We start from the raw sequence: 17,880 nt of genomic DNA, 5'->3' as shown, positions 1-17,880 counted from the left end.
TAACCCCATTTTAAGAAAACTTGCTAGAAAACAATATTGTAGAACTGCCAGCTCCCTAGTGGAAAAAAACTGGCAAATTTTGCTTGTTTTAGTTTTGCAAAACCATGGATATAAATAGTGAGTGGGCCTGTGTGGCTGTTTTTGTTTTCCTGGAGTTTGCAAACACACTTTGTGTCACTGACATGCCACATTTAAACAGTGCACTGTGTGATTAAGTTAGTTTAATTTTGTCAGCACTTGGCATTTGCTGATGCAGAAGGAAATCTTGTTCTCTGCTGTATCTACATGTGGATGAAAGGAATAAAATATTTACTGTACAGAGCTAACAGACCAGATGCTTCTTTACTTCAGAGACTTCAAGGAATGGTAAGTCAGGAAGTGCTGCAATTCATTATTTTGTCTCTGGCATGAAATTTGGGTATGGAATTTATTGTGGTTTTAATAAGAATTTTTTTTTTACCTGGTTGTAATGTATTGTCAATTACTGTTGGCTTTTCTGTATTCAGCACTGTAGTCCCACCTGGAAAAGAAATTATGTGTATCATGATACATGTGACACAACAAAGGACACAGCAGTCATTAGGAATAACCTATATATAAACCTGAAATATTACTGTCTTTGTTAGACATGTAGCTAACTGAGTATGAGAGCTTAAGCATGAAAATATGACATTAAAAGTCTGTTTTCCTTTATCAAAAAAGCCCCACAAGAACTCTTCATTAAATAAAGCTGTGTATTTTTGGAGTCCTTGCAAACGCCAACTAAATCATCCTCACCGTGTCCCTGTGACCGTCCTTGATTTATAGACACTGATTTGCTCCAAATCACATGGGAAGTGAGCAGCTGGTCTTCATGACACCTCCTAAGAGTCACTATTTTATTCATTTACCCATGACCTGCTGTTTCTCGTACCAGGCATGTGAGGTAAAACTGGGGCTCCCTGTAAGTCTTTTCATAGCTGTGTTGTGAGACCAGCTCACAGGAGAGGTGCATGGGAATTGCCAGACTTTAGGATCTAGTCTAAGGTAGGTTTCACTTCTATCTCAAAGTGAAGGAAGAATTAAGGACTTCCCCTTTGTCCTTTTCTTCATGCAGATAAACAAGAGGTGAGTGGGGTCATGGCCCTCTCCTAGGTTTACTAATTGATATTTTTAAAATACTTGACTTTTTAAAGGAAGCCTCATATTCATAAGGAAACAAAAAGGAAATTAGTTCAATTATAAATGCACGGTGGGGTGCTGATTGCCAGTCAATGACTCCTGTTTTTCTTTTCTCCAGCAAGCAAGTGCTTAAAGCATTATAGAAAGGATGACTATGATGACTTCCAATGAGAATGAATGCCCAAGCTGTATCAGCTTTATGTTTGTGAGAATGATCTGATGGGAAATGCTATAAACCACACAAATAGAGTAGCTCTGTATGGGGTCCAAATAGAGCAGGAAGGAATTTGGCCTACAGCACAATTACAGTTAATTGCAAGGGAGGCTTCACTGTGGTACTCACACATGTGCAAGTGCTGTCAGGGAAGTGACTCTGCAGTGGCACCCACGAGAGCACACACGTCACGCTTGCACTGGGAACGGGTAAGAGAGGGTAAGGCACTCATGAAATCCCCTCTGCACTGCCCTGCTACCCTTAGTGGACCCCAAGACTTACACACTTGCCTTCTATGCAGTTTGGAAGAAGAAAAGAATGTTCACAATTAATTTATTGGTAAAATCATTTCTGTGCATTTTTCTGTTGTAAGTAAAACCATATGTACAATGCAGCATTTCTCCAACGTCCAGAAGAACTGGGCATGCACTGCCTAGGGTTTCTAGGTGTTGTAATAATAAATTGTACTTAAATGTCTGCACTTTTGTAGGCAGGCAGTGCAGTAATTTTCAGTATTGATACTGAGAAACATTCAGTTCCCTAGAAGAGATGGTGCTCAGGAAGGTTGGCAGCTGTTCCCTTGTTTTAGAGATTATAAATTGCCCCCTAAGCACAACCTGCAGAAGCTGCCAGAAGGGTTTTCTTCTGCTTAATAAACCTTCCCTAAGGGAGATGTGGGATGGAGTCCTGAGCTCCTTGAAGTGCAGAGACTATGAACATGGAAGGTGCTTGCATAGATCTGTCTGCTTTCCTTGACAGAGCCTCCTCTATGTGCAGTATGACTCTACCTATTGGGCTTTGCAAGACAATGTAGGGCTCTGCAGGAAGATCTAGTGTTTCCTGACCTGCCTCTTTCTTTTCTGAATAAAAAATAAATAAATTACATTGTTTAGTAACATTGAAAACTTTCTGAGCTACCTTAACACAATACAGACTATTTTATCAGACTCCCTTCATGGCTGTTTTCAAAAAGAATAAGGTTAATCTGAGACACTGATTTGAAAAGCAGTGACAGTGACCATGCACTGTCTTTTCCACTCAAGAATTGTTTTTTTCAATTTATGATTTGCAACACGCAATTACAGGAGATATTGGCAAATCTCAGAAAGGGTTTGATATTGAAATTTCACTTTCATTTGTATCTGTTGCCTGATGTTCAACTTGGCTGATTCCAAAAAGCCAATCTCTTACCTAAGCTCACCCAATGACCTCTTGGACAGCTAGTCCCAGATTTTAATGCTATTTTATGTCATGGATATAAGAAGCAATGAACATTTATTAGATAAGCACATCAGGGAGCAGTGATGAAATAACTTGTGTCGCTGCATCTAAAAACAAGCTCCGTTACTGCAGATTATAGACCTAATCAAACAGACACAGAGATTTGTGGAACAAGGGACCTCCAAGAAGAGATCAAAAGCATAGAGTGCAGTGTCAGCTGTCTTAGAAGGGCTAATGATTCTGTGCAGAAGTGTGAGGATATGAAACCTAGCAAGCTTCCTCTATTTCAGATGCAGTCTATGTTACATCTCCCACTCCTACATTTCTGCTGCTGATGGCAGCTTGGAGAGCATCAGCCCCTCTGTGGCTGTAACACTGTGTAGGCAGGGAAGATCATGGAAATATTACTGTCAGCATGAGTATGTGGCAGTGCAGTTTGATGAAACAAATCTGTTTTGTTTCTATCTGGGAAAGATTTGGGAATGAGATTTGAGTCCTATACTAAGTTTTAGGTAGGAAGCCTATAACTATAGCCTATAATGTAAACCAAGTAATATTTCAAATTCTTCAATCTCAGACAATAAATCTCAAGAGTATTGTCCAGCTTTTCTTCTTAGTAAGAGAAAGTTTGATTAGAAGATTTGATTAGACACAATTACCACTCAAAAAATTGCCCTCTCTTCCATCTAGTCACTATTATTTTCTTCAAAAATTACATAGCTGAGAAAACAATCAAAAGTATTGTCATATATAAAAGGCAGATGCCCATGTTTTGACAGCACTAACAATACAAACTGCATACTAATGTCCATTAATACTGAGTGGTTAAATCAGCGCAAACATTAAGCTGGTGATGGATATGAGCTACAATGAAGCTGCAATGGAATGAGGATGGTTTCTGCACCTGTCAGTTGGTAGTCATCACCTGTGCCACTGTGGCAGTTTGCCTGGTCGTCATCACACTCATCCACAGGCTTGCCTTCGGAAACGGTAGGGACAGCAGTTGGAGCTGAAACAAAATCCAGTTGTTCAGTTAAAACACGAGCTGGAGAACCAGCATGCAGTTGGGAGTAACATCCTGATGAGCACATGTGTTGTGTCTGATGATTGAAGCAACTCTACTTTGCAGGTTGCTTAGCACTTCTTTGGCATGGGGAGTATCTGTTCTGCCTCCTGCCCTGAGGCATAACTGAGCTGAAGGGCTGAGCAGAGCTGGGCAGCGAAGCCTCAGACTGTCTATTCACTGGCTGAGGGGTGTTTGTTGCTCCTATCAAGGAACAGTGAAAGCCTGGCCAGGCAGAATGAGAGTCCTGAAGCGCTGTGTGTGGCATAGAGATCCCATACTTTTCTTGCTCTCCGAAGTCCCAGTGAGTGAGCCTGTGCAGAGGGGTGGGGGGGTGCGTGCTCAAGGTGGTAACTCTCTAGCACCCAATGAGTTGCTGAAGAAACCTCTCTGCAGAGCACACTTAAGGGAGGAAATGTCTGAGCACGGTTCTGGTAACAGCAGCAGGAAGGCATTGTGATGTGGAATCACTTTGTGCACAATGAGGACACATGGAAGGTGGTTTGTTTTGTTTTTTTTTTTTTTAAGCTATAAATAAATAAGACATCAGTGATGTCAGTCATCCCTCCCAGCCACCTGCCTGCTTCTTGCTGGTGATGACTTTCCGGTAGCTGCTGTCTAACCAGTAAAAGTCTGAACCTTGTTATTACAGTTAAAAGCTTCAGGTCTGTGAAGATGCCAGAAAACACAGAGCCCAGAATGCAAAGCACACCACATCTGGAAAACCAGAGCACAGACACTTGGTGCTGCATTTAAGTTTGTGTTTTATGCTGCACGTATGAAAGTTCCCTGGCTTAAGATAAGCACTCCTGGAATGTGATCTAGCCTTTTGTCTCTTCTCACTTACTGTTATTTTCATCAGCAATCTTTTTCACTCATTATAGGCTATGCAATAATGTATGTCTTTTGCAGATTCTTCTTTTCCCTTCTACTGCCCTCAGAAGATCACATATGCTGACTTCTTGGCCTGAAAATGTCAGGAGAGGTGGTACTTTTTGAAATAGCTATATTATGGGATAAAACATGCCTCTTTAGGACCCTGACCTATGCTTTACAGGTTCAATCTATCCCTAGTTAAAGAAACAGTTCTGTACCTATTGTAAATTATGCAGAACATTTGTTACCCACATTGCTATAAGAACCCCTCTGGGGGATCCCTCTAGATTTCTACATCCAGTTAAGTTTCTTATCTTGATCTTTGTGTCCCTGTATAGCCTCAAGCTTGCCTACATCTCTGCCATCATTTCATATATGCCCCCCTGGGATGTTTCAAGAACACAAAACTTGCCCACGCTCATTATTGCTGAAGAGCTGATTTCTACTCCACTCTGCGCCAACCTCCACGCTTCTTTTCTCATCTCAACTCTCTTCTTGCTCAGTAAATCTCAAGTGACTTCATTCAACTCCCTCCTTAAGATGCAATTATACAACATTAAGCATTATTTGCTTCTCCCACAGGCAAATGGGAATTGACCTCACCTACCCATGGATGACCTACAGGAGAGCATACATCAAAAGTGTACCATAGCAGAAGGAAAACATGTGAAAAGATGTGTCCCAGTGGAAAAACAAAAATGTACTTGCTGTTTCAGTTTGCCTAAAAGCAAAGGGTCCTCCATCTCACTGGGCAATATATTCTTGTGAGGTGGTGCACAGGCTCACTCCTGGATGGCTGGGTGGCTACAGAAGGCCTGTGGCTGAAGGGCTTTGTCCAGAGTTTGTGAGTTTACATAAAGCAGGTGCTGGGTTTTCTTTTTTTCTGAGCAAGTAGCACAATAGTCTGCAGGAACTAAGTATTCTCACAGGAAATGAGGGCTTCCTGCGGGAACTAAGAAGTATTTCCAACCTCCCCACTTTCCGGGCCAAGTAAAATCATACTAATTCAATCACTGAACTAAAAAAAAAACAACACAGAACTCATCAGTTCTCACAGCAAATGCCTCCCACACTTCCCTCTTGGGGGAGAAATGGTGAGAAAGAAATGGAGGTAGAGTTGTTTCCATTCATCTTGGGAGCCTGTTCTATAAGAGCTGCTTCTAGAAGAGGTGCCATATGAAACCCCAAATAATATGGTTTGTTATTCTATATTTTTAAACTGTGTGGTTTATAAGCCTCACCACTATACTATCATCCACCAGATAAAATTGTTAAATTCACATAGTGTTATCTGTAGTTATCTATTAAGTTAAATAATTATGTTTATATAAGAAAAATCAAAGCGGGCTTTATGTCACAGTCCAAGGACAAATGTCTAAACCTTGCTTTTCCTGGTCTTTCATCTCCTACATATTCTTGCAAAATTAAAGCTTAGTAAAGAACAAAGAGGCCCCCTTTACCCCCAAAAGTAACACCACAGACACTGTCTACTCAAGTGATCTTTGCCTACCATAGTTTGTGGTGTGACTTTCAGGCCCTCTGAAGGATAGAGGAACATAATTACTATATTTAGAGCAAAGCTCCCTCTGCAGTCTCGGAAAACATCTCCTCCAGGGTTGTATCATGGTAACATAAAATTTAAGTTCCTGTCTTTATTCTCTCCTAATAGCTCTATGATTCTCAGAAGTATAATCATAAGACTGCTTAAGGGAATGGAAAACCATGTGGAGAGTGTCACTGTGATTTAACAAAAGAATGGGAAAAAGAATAATAAATGTGCCTTGGGCAAATTCAAATGTTGCAGAGAGGAACTGAAGAGGCCAAGAACCAGCACTAATGGCAGTCATGGAAGTGAAAGTCCGATGTGCTGCCTGTGCAGACACAACAGTCTTCAGCAGCAGACCAAGCAGAGAATGTATTTATGAAAATAATAAAGTGCATTCATTTCTAGCAGAGCAATTACCTTCAAGTTCACAGCCCAGCAGCTCCATTCGCAGCCCCAGTCCCCCGTGTGTGGCTCTCTCGGGGTAGACACGTATGAATCGTGTCGATACCGGTTCAAAAGTCCGCAGCTCAGGCGTGTCGTAGTTGGTGTTGCCTTCAAAAGTCTGCAAAGCATGACAAATGCTACTTGTTAAAAAAGCAAGAGAAGTCTATTTTTCACACTCATCTTTTTTCCTTCATTCTCCAGCCTTTGAATTAGGTGAGCCGTAGGCCATATTCTAATGGCTTAGTAAGTGTCAGGCATTCCTATCCTAAATGAGAATAGAAAATACATTGTTAAAGCTTCTCGGAAAAGTAATGCATTTCATTTTTCATAAACTCGGTAGCAACTAATCCATCAGGGTCATAACAAGAGCTGAGTGTTTAATGAGACATGTTTTTAAATGGCGTTCTGATCTGAGGTTTAACTGGGTGACATTTCCAACACTTCTCAGAGAAAAAAAATGGCTGAGGTGAAGATCCTGTCACCTTTTAAGTGGTTACAATAATAATCCAACTATTCACAAGAAGATTTCAATCTGATTTCCCCCAGTGACAGAGCTTCACAAGTTGTAGCTATTTCAAAAGGCATAAATTAAACTTCAGGAGCAGTAGCTGCAAGAGTTTTTCCAGTGAGTCTGCTATTGAAGAAGAATTAGAAGAAAGAGAAAAAAGCTGCTTCCTGACAAAACTGCAATATAATCCAACAGGCAAGGCAGGTCAGCAAATGTACATTTCAGACAAAAAATATATTCTGTGAATTGCAGTTTGGGCTTTTCAGACATAATGCAACCCTCAATAGCATTTGTTTGATACCTTCAGTTTCTCATTTTCATTAATCTTTTGCATATAGAGTACTGTATAATTTTTACTCATAGCAACACCTCAAGTGCCTCCATGTAGATGATCAGTCCTTAGAAGGAATCAACTGAACAAAGAAACAGTTCTTGGCATGAAAGCTTTATAGCCCAAGATAGGCAAAAGTATTTATTTTTACCCTATTTTACAGCAAAAAATGCTTTCAGAAGTTTTTAAAGTACAAAATATGAAAATGCAAATAACAATGAAGTAAAAGTATTTTCACATTTCCCATGAATTAGTGAAATGGCAAAACTCTAAAAACCATCTTTGAACTGGTGGTCAAATTTAAGATTAGAAGTGCTACCCTAAGATAGTTCTACGATATTGCTGTGAAACTGGAATCATTCTTAAGGAAGAAACCATCAGATGTCCTTCATTTTGGACGAGAACAAAACCCAACTTGCAATGAACTCCTTGTATTCATCTGTAGCAGAGAAAACAGAGGCCATGGGAAAAGCTGGCTGAATTCCTAAGGCAGAAAACCAGCACAGGTAATTCTGATTGCTTCTTATATTTTCAGTACAGTTGTAAAAGCCTCCCTTATTTTTACTGTACGCCTCTGCATTATGATCACATTCCTTCCAGCCACTGCTTACAGAGTGCCAGTAGCAAAAGCCAGTGGTGATGGAAGACTGTGAAGAACTAAACCAAAAAAATAATTTTAACATCAATGCTGCTCCTTCTATTTCCTAGGGAAATTGCACCTCCAAGATGGCTTCAAGGGGCACTGGTTGACCCAGTGTACTGCTAGTGCTTGGAAGACAGTTGTCACAAATTCATGTGTAGAGGGCCTGTCAGATCTAATTGACATGGAATTACATATTATTATATTTGAATAACAATATAGTGCAAATGATCAGAAAAGCTACCTACTATATGAAAAAGAATGAATGCCATTTTATGTGTAAAAAGCAGACAGACACATGTATCTGAGGAATTCTTGCTCCCTTTTTTAATAGTAGTCTTAATAGCAACATATAATAATGAAAACTGATTTATAAAAGACATCACTATGGAGTACTGACACATAGACATTAGGATTCAATAGGCATCTAGAATTACATTGAATCACTGTCCTTTGTAGAGCAGAGCTGCCTGTGATTCAATTTTGACTGTTCATTTAAAACACATACTGATACTCTTTGTGGGAGAGGAGAGAGGAGTGTACAGCAAAACTTCAGTTTGTGAGTGTCCTTTATACGAGCTATGTCACAAATTGCTTTACTCCACTACAAAGAGAAGGTATAATAAATAGTAGTTAAACAGAAGAGGCGCTAAGATGGTGAGCAGAACAAAATCTGCCTAACTTATTTTAAAATCAAAATAAACATTACAGAAAATTTTTAAAAGGATGTTCCAAATGGCAGGATGTTCTGAAGTTTCTTGTACAGAAATTATGAGAGGAACTATAAAAAGAAAGCAGCAAAAAACTCCCACAAAACAACTTCATCCCACCCCCATAAAAAGTAGAAGGATTAAAGAAGTATGAAAGAGAAAGACGACTTTGTGGAGTAAACTTGAGTAAGCAAGCCCATGGACAAGAAATACAAATTGGACCTTGAAATGGAGTTCTGCATGGTTATTTGATGATTTGTGATTTTCACTCCTTTCAGCACTTGAGCTAAAGCATTCAGAGGGGGAAACAGTTTGCACACTCAAAAATAGCTGAAATTGGGTCAGTTAAAGAGGAAGGAGTTATGGTAGTCTTTGTGAAAGCAGCTGCAGGCATGAATGACAAGATCATGTTAAGAAACAAGGTGATGCTTCACCCTTTGGACACATTCTGTTATGTTTAGCCTCTCACTGCTCTTTCTTCTCTGAAATGCAGTTGTTTGTTTATTGAAAGTCATGACTTTAACCAAATGAAACGATGTGTTTCATTTCATATAAAGGGCTGTTTCTAATCCATGTTCCTTCTGTGACTCATTATAGCATCCTGTCCCATCCAGCTCTACTTACAGTTAAAAACACTACATTCCAGCATTAACATTTTCAATTCCTCAGGCTCCAAAATCATGGGATTTATCCTATTCTCTTTAAAGAAGACTCTTGCTTTGGAATAAAGTTTATTAAATATATTGAATTTTTAGGAAGGATTATAATTATGCCACAAGAGATTTGAATTCTAGCCCTCTCCATTCCATTAATCTTGAAACTTAATTTCTGGTGGTGGTGAAAACTGAGGATGGGCTCAGCGCATTAGTTAGCACACTAGTTTTCTTGTCAAACTGCTAACTTCTGACAATGATGGCAAGTGCCTGTATTAGAAAACAGAAAGCCGTGCAGCAGACGGCGCGCTGCTTCGAAAGCATATGGCATTATTTTTTTCCCTCGTTGAGCCACAGTGTAGAAGTACATGTCAAAACAACATCTATTTTAGAAAGAAAATGGTAAAATCCCATTGTTGATTTACACTCCCTTCACACTTTATGATGAAGTCAAAACTCATGGTAACAAGAGAAAGGAGATGACTGCAAAGGCTGAATCCATTTAGTTTTAATCGCCCAAACAAATGATGAAAAGTGAGAAAATGCAGACATATTCAGTGAGATTAAAACAGGAGAGAATGAAGTCCAATATTTACCAAATGCGCTTGGAAAAGCTACATCCATGGGCCCACTCAGCTTTTCCTTCAGGGAAACACAGGTTCCTCCAATGGATGAGTCTATACAGCCAAACAGCTTTTACATCTAATTTTCAAACCAACACAGATGATATATGGAGCAACTCCCAGGATTCCCATCTGCCAAGCACCACAACAATTTGCCTTTTGAGGGCACGTTTTGGTACATGATTCCCTGGTCATCTCAGTACTACAGCACCACTTTGTGTACAGGGCTGCATGCCTACTCATTTTCTCAAGCAACTGGGTAGCAGGACTAAGAAAGAGTTGTGTCTTTTGAGGCAAAAATGCACTTTGTGAGCAGAGATAGCAAAATGGGATGGAAGAATTCAATGGGATCTGGTGTAAATAACCTAAACCCCCAGTATAATTTAGGTCCTGAAATGCATACATCCAAAAACAAATCAAAACAGATACATTCCCAGAAACTCTTCTGGGCCTCAGTTACTTTCTTTTCCTTGGAATCTAATTCAGTGATTCATTTGGCCCTCCTCTGGAAATGTCTTCCCAAGCAAGCTCCAAGATTCTTCCCTTGTGAGAGTACAATAGTACTTCCCACTTGGGATGGGATAACATGATCAAAACTTCATCACTTTCTTTTGGAGGGACTTGGATCAGATCATTACAGAAAGCCTGTAAAACTCTCAAAGCAATCTACAGGCAGCTGAGAAACACCTGAGATACCCCATTGAGCTGAGTAACACCATTCTCATTCTATAGCTCTGGCAGAAAGAAGCAAAACAAAAATAATTCAAAAAAATGTCTCAAATAAGTTGGATTCATTCTCAGTTTTAGAGTTTGGCTTTTTAGAGTAGACTTTAAAATCCCATTGCATGGGATTTTGCAGTAAGTTGTGGGCCACAGAGGCATCAATGTTGCCAGGAGTCAAGCCTGAGCTAACTGTTGAATAAGCAAATCTTTAAGGCCAGTTCTTGCCCTCAGGCATGGGACAGCTCCCACAGCATTCCTTCAGGGCTGCTCCCCTTGGAGTCCTCCTACTTGGCTTCACCCCAGCTGTGTGCCTTTCCTAGGGTCAGATAGAGATGTGTAGAAATGTAATGCAAACTATTTTTTTTTAACTCAACTTTTCTTTAGTGCAGTTTTTGCCCTTACCTTTATCTTTTTCTTGCTGGAATCCATGATCATTTTCCAATCTGATCCATTGTTGCTGTAGCCAATTTTGAATTTTTTCATGAACACTTTGTTTTCTCGGTGCTTGCCTCCTTGGACAATTATGCCCCTCACTATCTTTTCCTCCCCGAGGTCTATTTGAAGCCATTCATTTGTGTATGGATGCGTAGTTGGTGGCAGCGCCCAGCCTGAACGGCTCGTTATGAGACGAGCATTTTCTGGGATCCAGTTTCGATCCACTTGAGTAGATGCAGTGATCTGAGAGTCAGGAATAAGGCCAGACACCATTCCCAGCATCCCAGAACAAGGATAATCTACAAAGAAAAAAAATCCAAATAAATTAAATAGTTATTCTGAACAAGCACCAAAACAGAAACAGGACACTTCAGTCAATTCAACTATTCCAGCTGATTACTTATGTATTTCTTGTATTCAAGTAATCTAATGGATTTTTATATAATTTTCATTTGTTCAAACTTACACATCCTAGTTTTAGCAGGAAGTACCAAAATACCACAAGTATTTTTGGCTTGGTGGGAGCCAAAAGGATCAGAAAATCCTATTCTATTCTTGTTTTCTATTCTTCTTGCTAAGGCAAAGAGTGTAGGGCCATCTGAATTTGTGAATATTTCCTCAGAGAAAACTTCCAAAGCCAGCCAAAACCTGGTTGCAGATTACCTAATTTTGGTGACATTGGAAATGGAAATCTTCATACATTAAAATATAATTTACTGATGCACTTGAGATTTTCCTAATGCATTTTTTGTCTCTCAGACTTTTTCAGGTGACACAGAAACTAAATAGTTGCTTCTTTTTTGATCCTAGATAGAAATAAATTAGAAGTACCTGCTAACAAGAAATTAAGAATTCTAATACAGAATGAAACACTAGATCTGATTACCTACATCTAATCTGAAAAGATTTCATACAATGACTTGGAATTCTCTAACAAAGAAATCAGTAATCTTATTTTCTTTCTATATGGCAACCAGTTCTAAGAAACATCTTCAAGACTAAAGAAACACCACAAAAGAAGAAAAAATATCCCTAAGTATTAAAAATTAGTACAATTGAACTGCATTAAGTACTAAAAAATGTTCTAGAAATATTAGCTTTTTAAAGTCTAATAAATCATTATAATTTTCTTTCAAATGTAAGTTGTATTTCTACTTTAAAGATCAAGGCATTCCATTGCATAGAAATTACAGAAAACTTAAAATTTAAAAAAAGATATTTATAAAAATTAACTGTGTGATATAAAGGAATTACATTACAATACTGATCATGACTGGGAACTTGACTACAAACATCATTATTTGCACAGACTTCAGACTTGAGTGTTTGTACCTTGCAATTCTTTAAATTTAGTCATGTGTGTTTGTTCCTTGAGAAACCTGCTGAGAGCTACCTATGACTAGCAGACATAAGAGAGAAGAACTGGAGGGTTAGAAGGGAAAAAATGAGATGGGAATTTACAAAATATCAGTGTATCTCAGGAATTTTGCATGAAGCTGTAAAGTGACTGCAATAAAAGTAACTAAAACTAAAATATAGTGTCATAAAAATATTCAGATAACACTGGATGTATGGATTGTGGTGTTTTATTGTCTTTTTTTAATAATTTCTACATTCAGATCATAGTGGAAATAATGATCATTAATTTTACTCATAAAAATAAATCCCACAGCATAGGCACAATAAATCCCCCTGATTTTATACCCTTTCCCAACACCTACCTGTTATCTTGCAGCCATACACTTCAAATCTCAGTGAAACTCCATTTTCCCAAGACACAGGTCTAATTCTCACAAACCTTGTTAAAACAGGTTTGGCAAAAGCTCTGTAAACAACATCAGTGGGATTGCTATTCCCTTGAAACACCTTTGTGTGAAAAGAAAAATTATATATTTGTTAGGTTTTCACTTAACTTGTGTTTACAGTTCTTTGTTTTACAGACAGTTTTGATATGAGGTCTAACCAGGGTTGGTTGTGGGGATTGAGACAAAAGACTTGCATGGGAAGCTATTTAATTAATCTCCTAGCACAACTTTTGCAGACAGGTTTGCTTTCCTTGGGGAGGAAAGAAGATGTAAGGCGTTCAATGATACTAAAAAAGTTGTTCCTAATGCCCAAATTTATATGCAAGAATGACAAACACTGGTCTTCATCACCCAACAACTTCTGTGTCCTGGAAGAATCCCCCAATGACCCACTAGAGCAGTTTTATTTCTTGTACTCATAGAATGATGCAGGAAGCTAAAGAATCTCAGGCTCAAATTAAAGATATGGTTTTCAATTAGACCATGTAAAAATCCTATATAGAGTTATGATAAAAATATGCATTATCTTGCTGAACTTGGACTTAAGATTTTTTAAGGTGTATTGAACAAATCTTACTTTGTTAACACTCTGTTTTCAAATCCCTTTCAACAAGGTCTCAGAATTTCTTTTTCCTTGCATATTGAGATTGAAGTCTATTTAAAATCTGCGTAGCAGGCTCCAAGATTTTCCCTGCATCCCCCGAGGCTGGCAGTCAAATTAGATGAACAATGAGACTTCCACCAGAAGCACATGACTGTGCTGTGCTTTCATGTTGAGGATCCTGCAGACACACTCTTTCCTAGCCCAGCCTAAACCTTGCAATGTTCCAGTCCAAAGAAGGTGATTCAGCTTCCTGCTTCTTCCTCCTGTAGAGGGGACCAATTTCCTGTTTTTTCCATGGATGCAGACCCCTCTCCTTTTATGGTAGATTCTCCCATTTCTTACACACACTGTCCTGCTTTCCTGTTTGTTCCTTAGAGTAGCTGCATTAATTTGGAGAGGAGGCCAACAGCACACAGCTGTCAACTCATAAGGCTCAGTTACAGCTCAAGTAATTTAACATCATAGTTTTATATCTAGTAAGAGATTTTTTAATGGAAGTGCATTTCTTTCCATCAACTCTTTTTTTTTTTTTCTGTGAGGACCAGCTGTAGTTTTCTCAAAGTTTGCATCTGACAGAGAAAAGAAATCTTTCCTCAAAAATACACAGATTCTTATATGTAGTTAGTGCAACACTGGTATATGGCTGCCTTGAGACCTGCAGCTGCAAACTTTTAATTTGAATTAAAATATCTGGGAGGGAGACTGGCGCATACGTTTTTCTTGTCTTGATCAACAGCAAAACATTGCCATTTTAGAAAACTTGTTTTTTTAATGAACCCTTTGTATAAGTGACTCAGGTTTAGGAAATGTTCTCACTAATTAAAGACAGCATGTGCAAGAGAAACTCATGTAAAATACACTTTTGGAGAGTTTACAAATTGAAGCTGGTAATGAAAATCAGGCATGGTCTGATTTTGAAAGAAGCATTTGTTCAGATTACAGAATCCAGAATCAGGACACCCCGTGTCTCATACCAGCCACTGTGCTGGCCCCTCTTGTGACTTCGGGCAAGTCAATTATTGTATCTTTATATACATCACTCTACAGTGCCCACATTGTGTCATCTGAGTTTCAGAACTTCCAATAAAACCAGGATAATACCTGTCAGAGAGAAACTTTCAGTACTCATTTTTTATTGTTTTCCAAAGTGCTTCAAAAAACCAAGATGTATTTGTTAAACACTGCTACCACATTGATTAGATAAATATAGTGGACTTGGCATAGAACTTAGAGATGAGTCAGAGACAAACCAGTAACCAAATATTTAGAACTAGATAGGGTTACACTGATAGAGTTTGATATTGTACAGCTCTTCTGTGTCTTTACAGAAGGGTCACAAAAAAGCTGTTTTGAAGGGAGGTACCACAAAACTTTCCCAATTGCATCAGACCCTGGCAGCCTCTGGGGATGCTGCTCTCAGACACATCCTGAGAAAGGTGGGAAGGGAGGCACAGCCTCACTGGGGCTATTCATGTGTGAGCTGGAGCAGAACTGACTTCTCAGTAATGAGCTTTATGCTCACAGTAGCGGATAATGACAATTTTTCTTACGAGTGTCTAAAGCTGTTTCATAGGGAGGTCACAGAGAGCAAATCTGCTGATAAATAGAAAGGTGATAAAAATCTATAAGGATGGAAAGATGTGCCTAATAATCTGTCTGCATGACCCCTATCACTGAGATACTTGGAAATCTAACAAACCACTAATCACCTGCTAGCACTCCTGCATGGCCATGCACAGGGAGCTGAGGCACTGACACATTGCATATCCAGAGCTGCACTGCATATAGAGGACAGACACATTTTTTGGTAAGTTCTGCATAATGCTTTTCTCAAGGTCACATAGAAAATCTCTGAGAAACAGGGAAACAGCAGAACAGTCCAGGAAAAAGACACAAAATGACTCAAATTATGGCAAGTTCAATACATAGAGCATCACCTTACATCATTTTCAGCTGCTCTAGGCTTTGCATAAACAATTTCTGTGTCCCATTACTCCTGAGACACCAGCTGGCTTTTGGGAAATAGTGCTGATCAACCTGACTAAACCTTATTCCTCTTTTTTAAACAGATAATAACAACTAAACTTCCTCAGCTGAAGAGAGATTAAAAAAGAAAAAAAAAATACTTACAACAGGCTTGTTTCCCTCTTTCAGTGTAATCCAGTCCTCTCCATTGGAGCTGACATCTACACGATATGTTTTCAGGTAATATTCTTTCTTTGTTTCTTTTGAGATGGCTCCTTGGGTCCCAATTCCAGAAACAAAGCGGAGAAGGCCCAGATCTACCTGTGGTAGAGAGTAATTTGGAATGTGAAGACAGCCAGTTTGGAGTATAACAATATTGCAGCAGTGGCACTCTCTCTACCTCACCCTGATTTACAAAAATCATAAGGATTTTATATAAAGCAAACTGCCAAATATTGTTGACAATAACATAGACATAACTCCTCTTTTGTAAAGAGTGTCATCACTGTTTACAAAAGATGGGAAAATTTGCCTAATTAGCCAGGAATGTTATTCACACACCAGAGAATTCTCTTCCCTCTGTGAGGGAGGAACCAGAGACACCATCAGTGCAAGTGGGAACCACCAGACTGCAGAGGAGTTACTAGAGAAATTCCTCAAGGACTGGTCTGCTGAGCAACCTTACTTAATACTTTCATTAAGCACTTGCATAGATGCTAATGAAATTTCCTAAGGACATTCAACTGCAAGGTGTTGTCAACACAGAGAGGACTTATGCAATGAGAGCTGAGTGACCCAGAGGACTATGGCAGTAGAAATGGGGTGAGATTTACTAGGATAATGCCAAAGTTGGGAACTTATGGAATGATAACAAGAATTCTGCTCAAACGCAAATAGAAGAGAAAAAAAGAATCCCAATGTATATTAGTTGGTCACAAAATAATTACAAATCACTGTGTGATTTTGTAGGGAAAAAGGCAAATTAGTTGCTAGTACTGTATGATGTATTTGAGGAAAACAGCAAGAAGCATTAACACAAGTGTAGTAATTCTGTTCCAACTGTCAAATTCCATGAACTTCTACCATTAGAAAATGATGTAATTTTGAACTTGCTGGAGAAATGCACATGAATATGCATTAGAGGTCATCTCACTTCTTCACTCTTCTCTCTCTTCCTCCTTCTCCTGTGGAAGTACATTGTCCATTACAAATGGACGAGTGATTTAGGTTAACCTTGCTCTCGAGACCCCATTATTTATTTTTCATTCAGGTCTTTTCCTTATCTAGTTCATCATGTGGCATCAAAGAAGTATCAACATATTTGGGAGAATGACGTGGGGTGCAGGAATACAGCTACTCAAGTAGCTGGCTACTCAGTTCTGCTGGCAAAAGAAACCCTTATCCCAGTGCACAAGTCCAGCTGCCAAATAGCTGAAACTGGGCACAAAACTTTCTCACAATCAGGTTGGTGACCACAGTTTTGAAACCTTTGCCATTTCCTTACATCCTTTTTAGTCATAACAACAAACTAATAACTAATCAAAATCAAATTCTTCACCCTTTTTCTCTGCAGCTAGAACTTTCTCTTTGTTTCCTAAAGCAGGTAATTTAATTTCAGTGTAAAATGACCCTATTCACAAAATATTAATCAGTGTAATTTATTCCCCTAACTTCAGTTGTCCAGAGTTAGTAGGATAATAATAGTTTGAATTAATTTCCTCAAGTGAATGGCCCCATGATTGTCCCAGTCTTTTTCATTATTTCCAAAGTACGTAGGATGCAGAATATATGTGTCTTGTGTCCCACAGGCATCCTTTTTCCTGGATGTATGTCATATATCCAAAGGCACTGGAGCAGTTAAATCAACATGCTGTACATTCTCTCAAAAGACTGAAGGAAGTGCTATTGAGGACAGAGTGCCTGCTCTCTCAGTGCCCATGTCATATGCAAGGCATTTTGGAGTCCTCCAACACAAGAATAGCAGCCTTGTGTGTGACAGATAGAACTGGCTTTCAGGGCAAAGCCCCTGACCCAGTTTGTAAGGCTCATAAAGTCTATATGTAACATTTTAGCCCTTGTCTGTAGAGATGAAATACTGCAACGTTTTGTTTTCGTGTGCTAAAAAAAAAATTCAGTCTTAAAAAAAAATCCCAGCACCACCTCACAAAAACAATCAAGTGATTTAAAGTAACTGGAGAGTCTCAGATGTTAGATTGTTGCAATCTGAAAGTTAATGGGGGAATCTGGGCATCATTGCTCTGAGCAATCTCAGCTTAACTTCAAATGCTCTCCAAGCTGTACTCTGCTGATTGTAAAGTGTGCTGCACTGAGTTATGTCCAATACCACATTCACTTCCA

At 39.0% G+C, this 17,880-nt stretch overlaps 1 protein-coding gene across 4 annotated transcripts in view; it reads right to left on the bottom strand.

Moving 5' to 3' along the window:
- NRP1 (neuropilin 1) overlaps window positions 1-17,880 on the bottom strand; it is a 115,132-nt gene that overhangs the window by 17,877 nt on the left and 79,375 nt on the right. For 2 of the 4 annotated variants that reach the window (XM_021542956.2, XM_021542957.2), the window contains exons 8-13: window positions 15,688-15,843; window positions 12,870-13,014; window positions 11,116-11,447; window positions 6,499-6,643; window positions 3,501-3,605; window positions 461-520 (exon numbers count right to left, since the gene is read on the bottom strand). In XM_021542956.2, the coding sequence (XP_021398631.1) occupies window positions 461-520; window positions 3,501-3,605; window positions 6,499-6,643; window positions 11,116-11,447; window positions 12,870-13,014; window positions 15,688-15,843 (943 nt within the window). The remainder of the gene's footprint in view (window positions 1-460; window positions 521-3,500; window positions 3,606-6,498; window positions 6,644-11,115; window positions 11,448-12,869; window positions 13,015-15,687; window positions 15,844-17,880) is intronic. The other 2 variants (XM_021542958.2, XM_021542961.3) reach the window with 1 other exon arrangement.

This window comes from Lonchura striata, chromosome 2 (assembly GCF_050655825.1).
Source record: "Lonchura striata isolate lonStrDom1 chromosome 2, ASM5065582v1, whole genome shotgun sequence".
Taxonomy (NCBI): domain Eukaryota; kingdom Metazoa; phylum Chordata; class Aves; order Passeriformes; family Estrildidae; genus Lonchura; species Lonchura striata.
The sequence above is the reverse complement of the archived record's forward strand: the minus strand, read 5'-3'. Positions and strand labels throughout refer to the sequence as shown.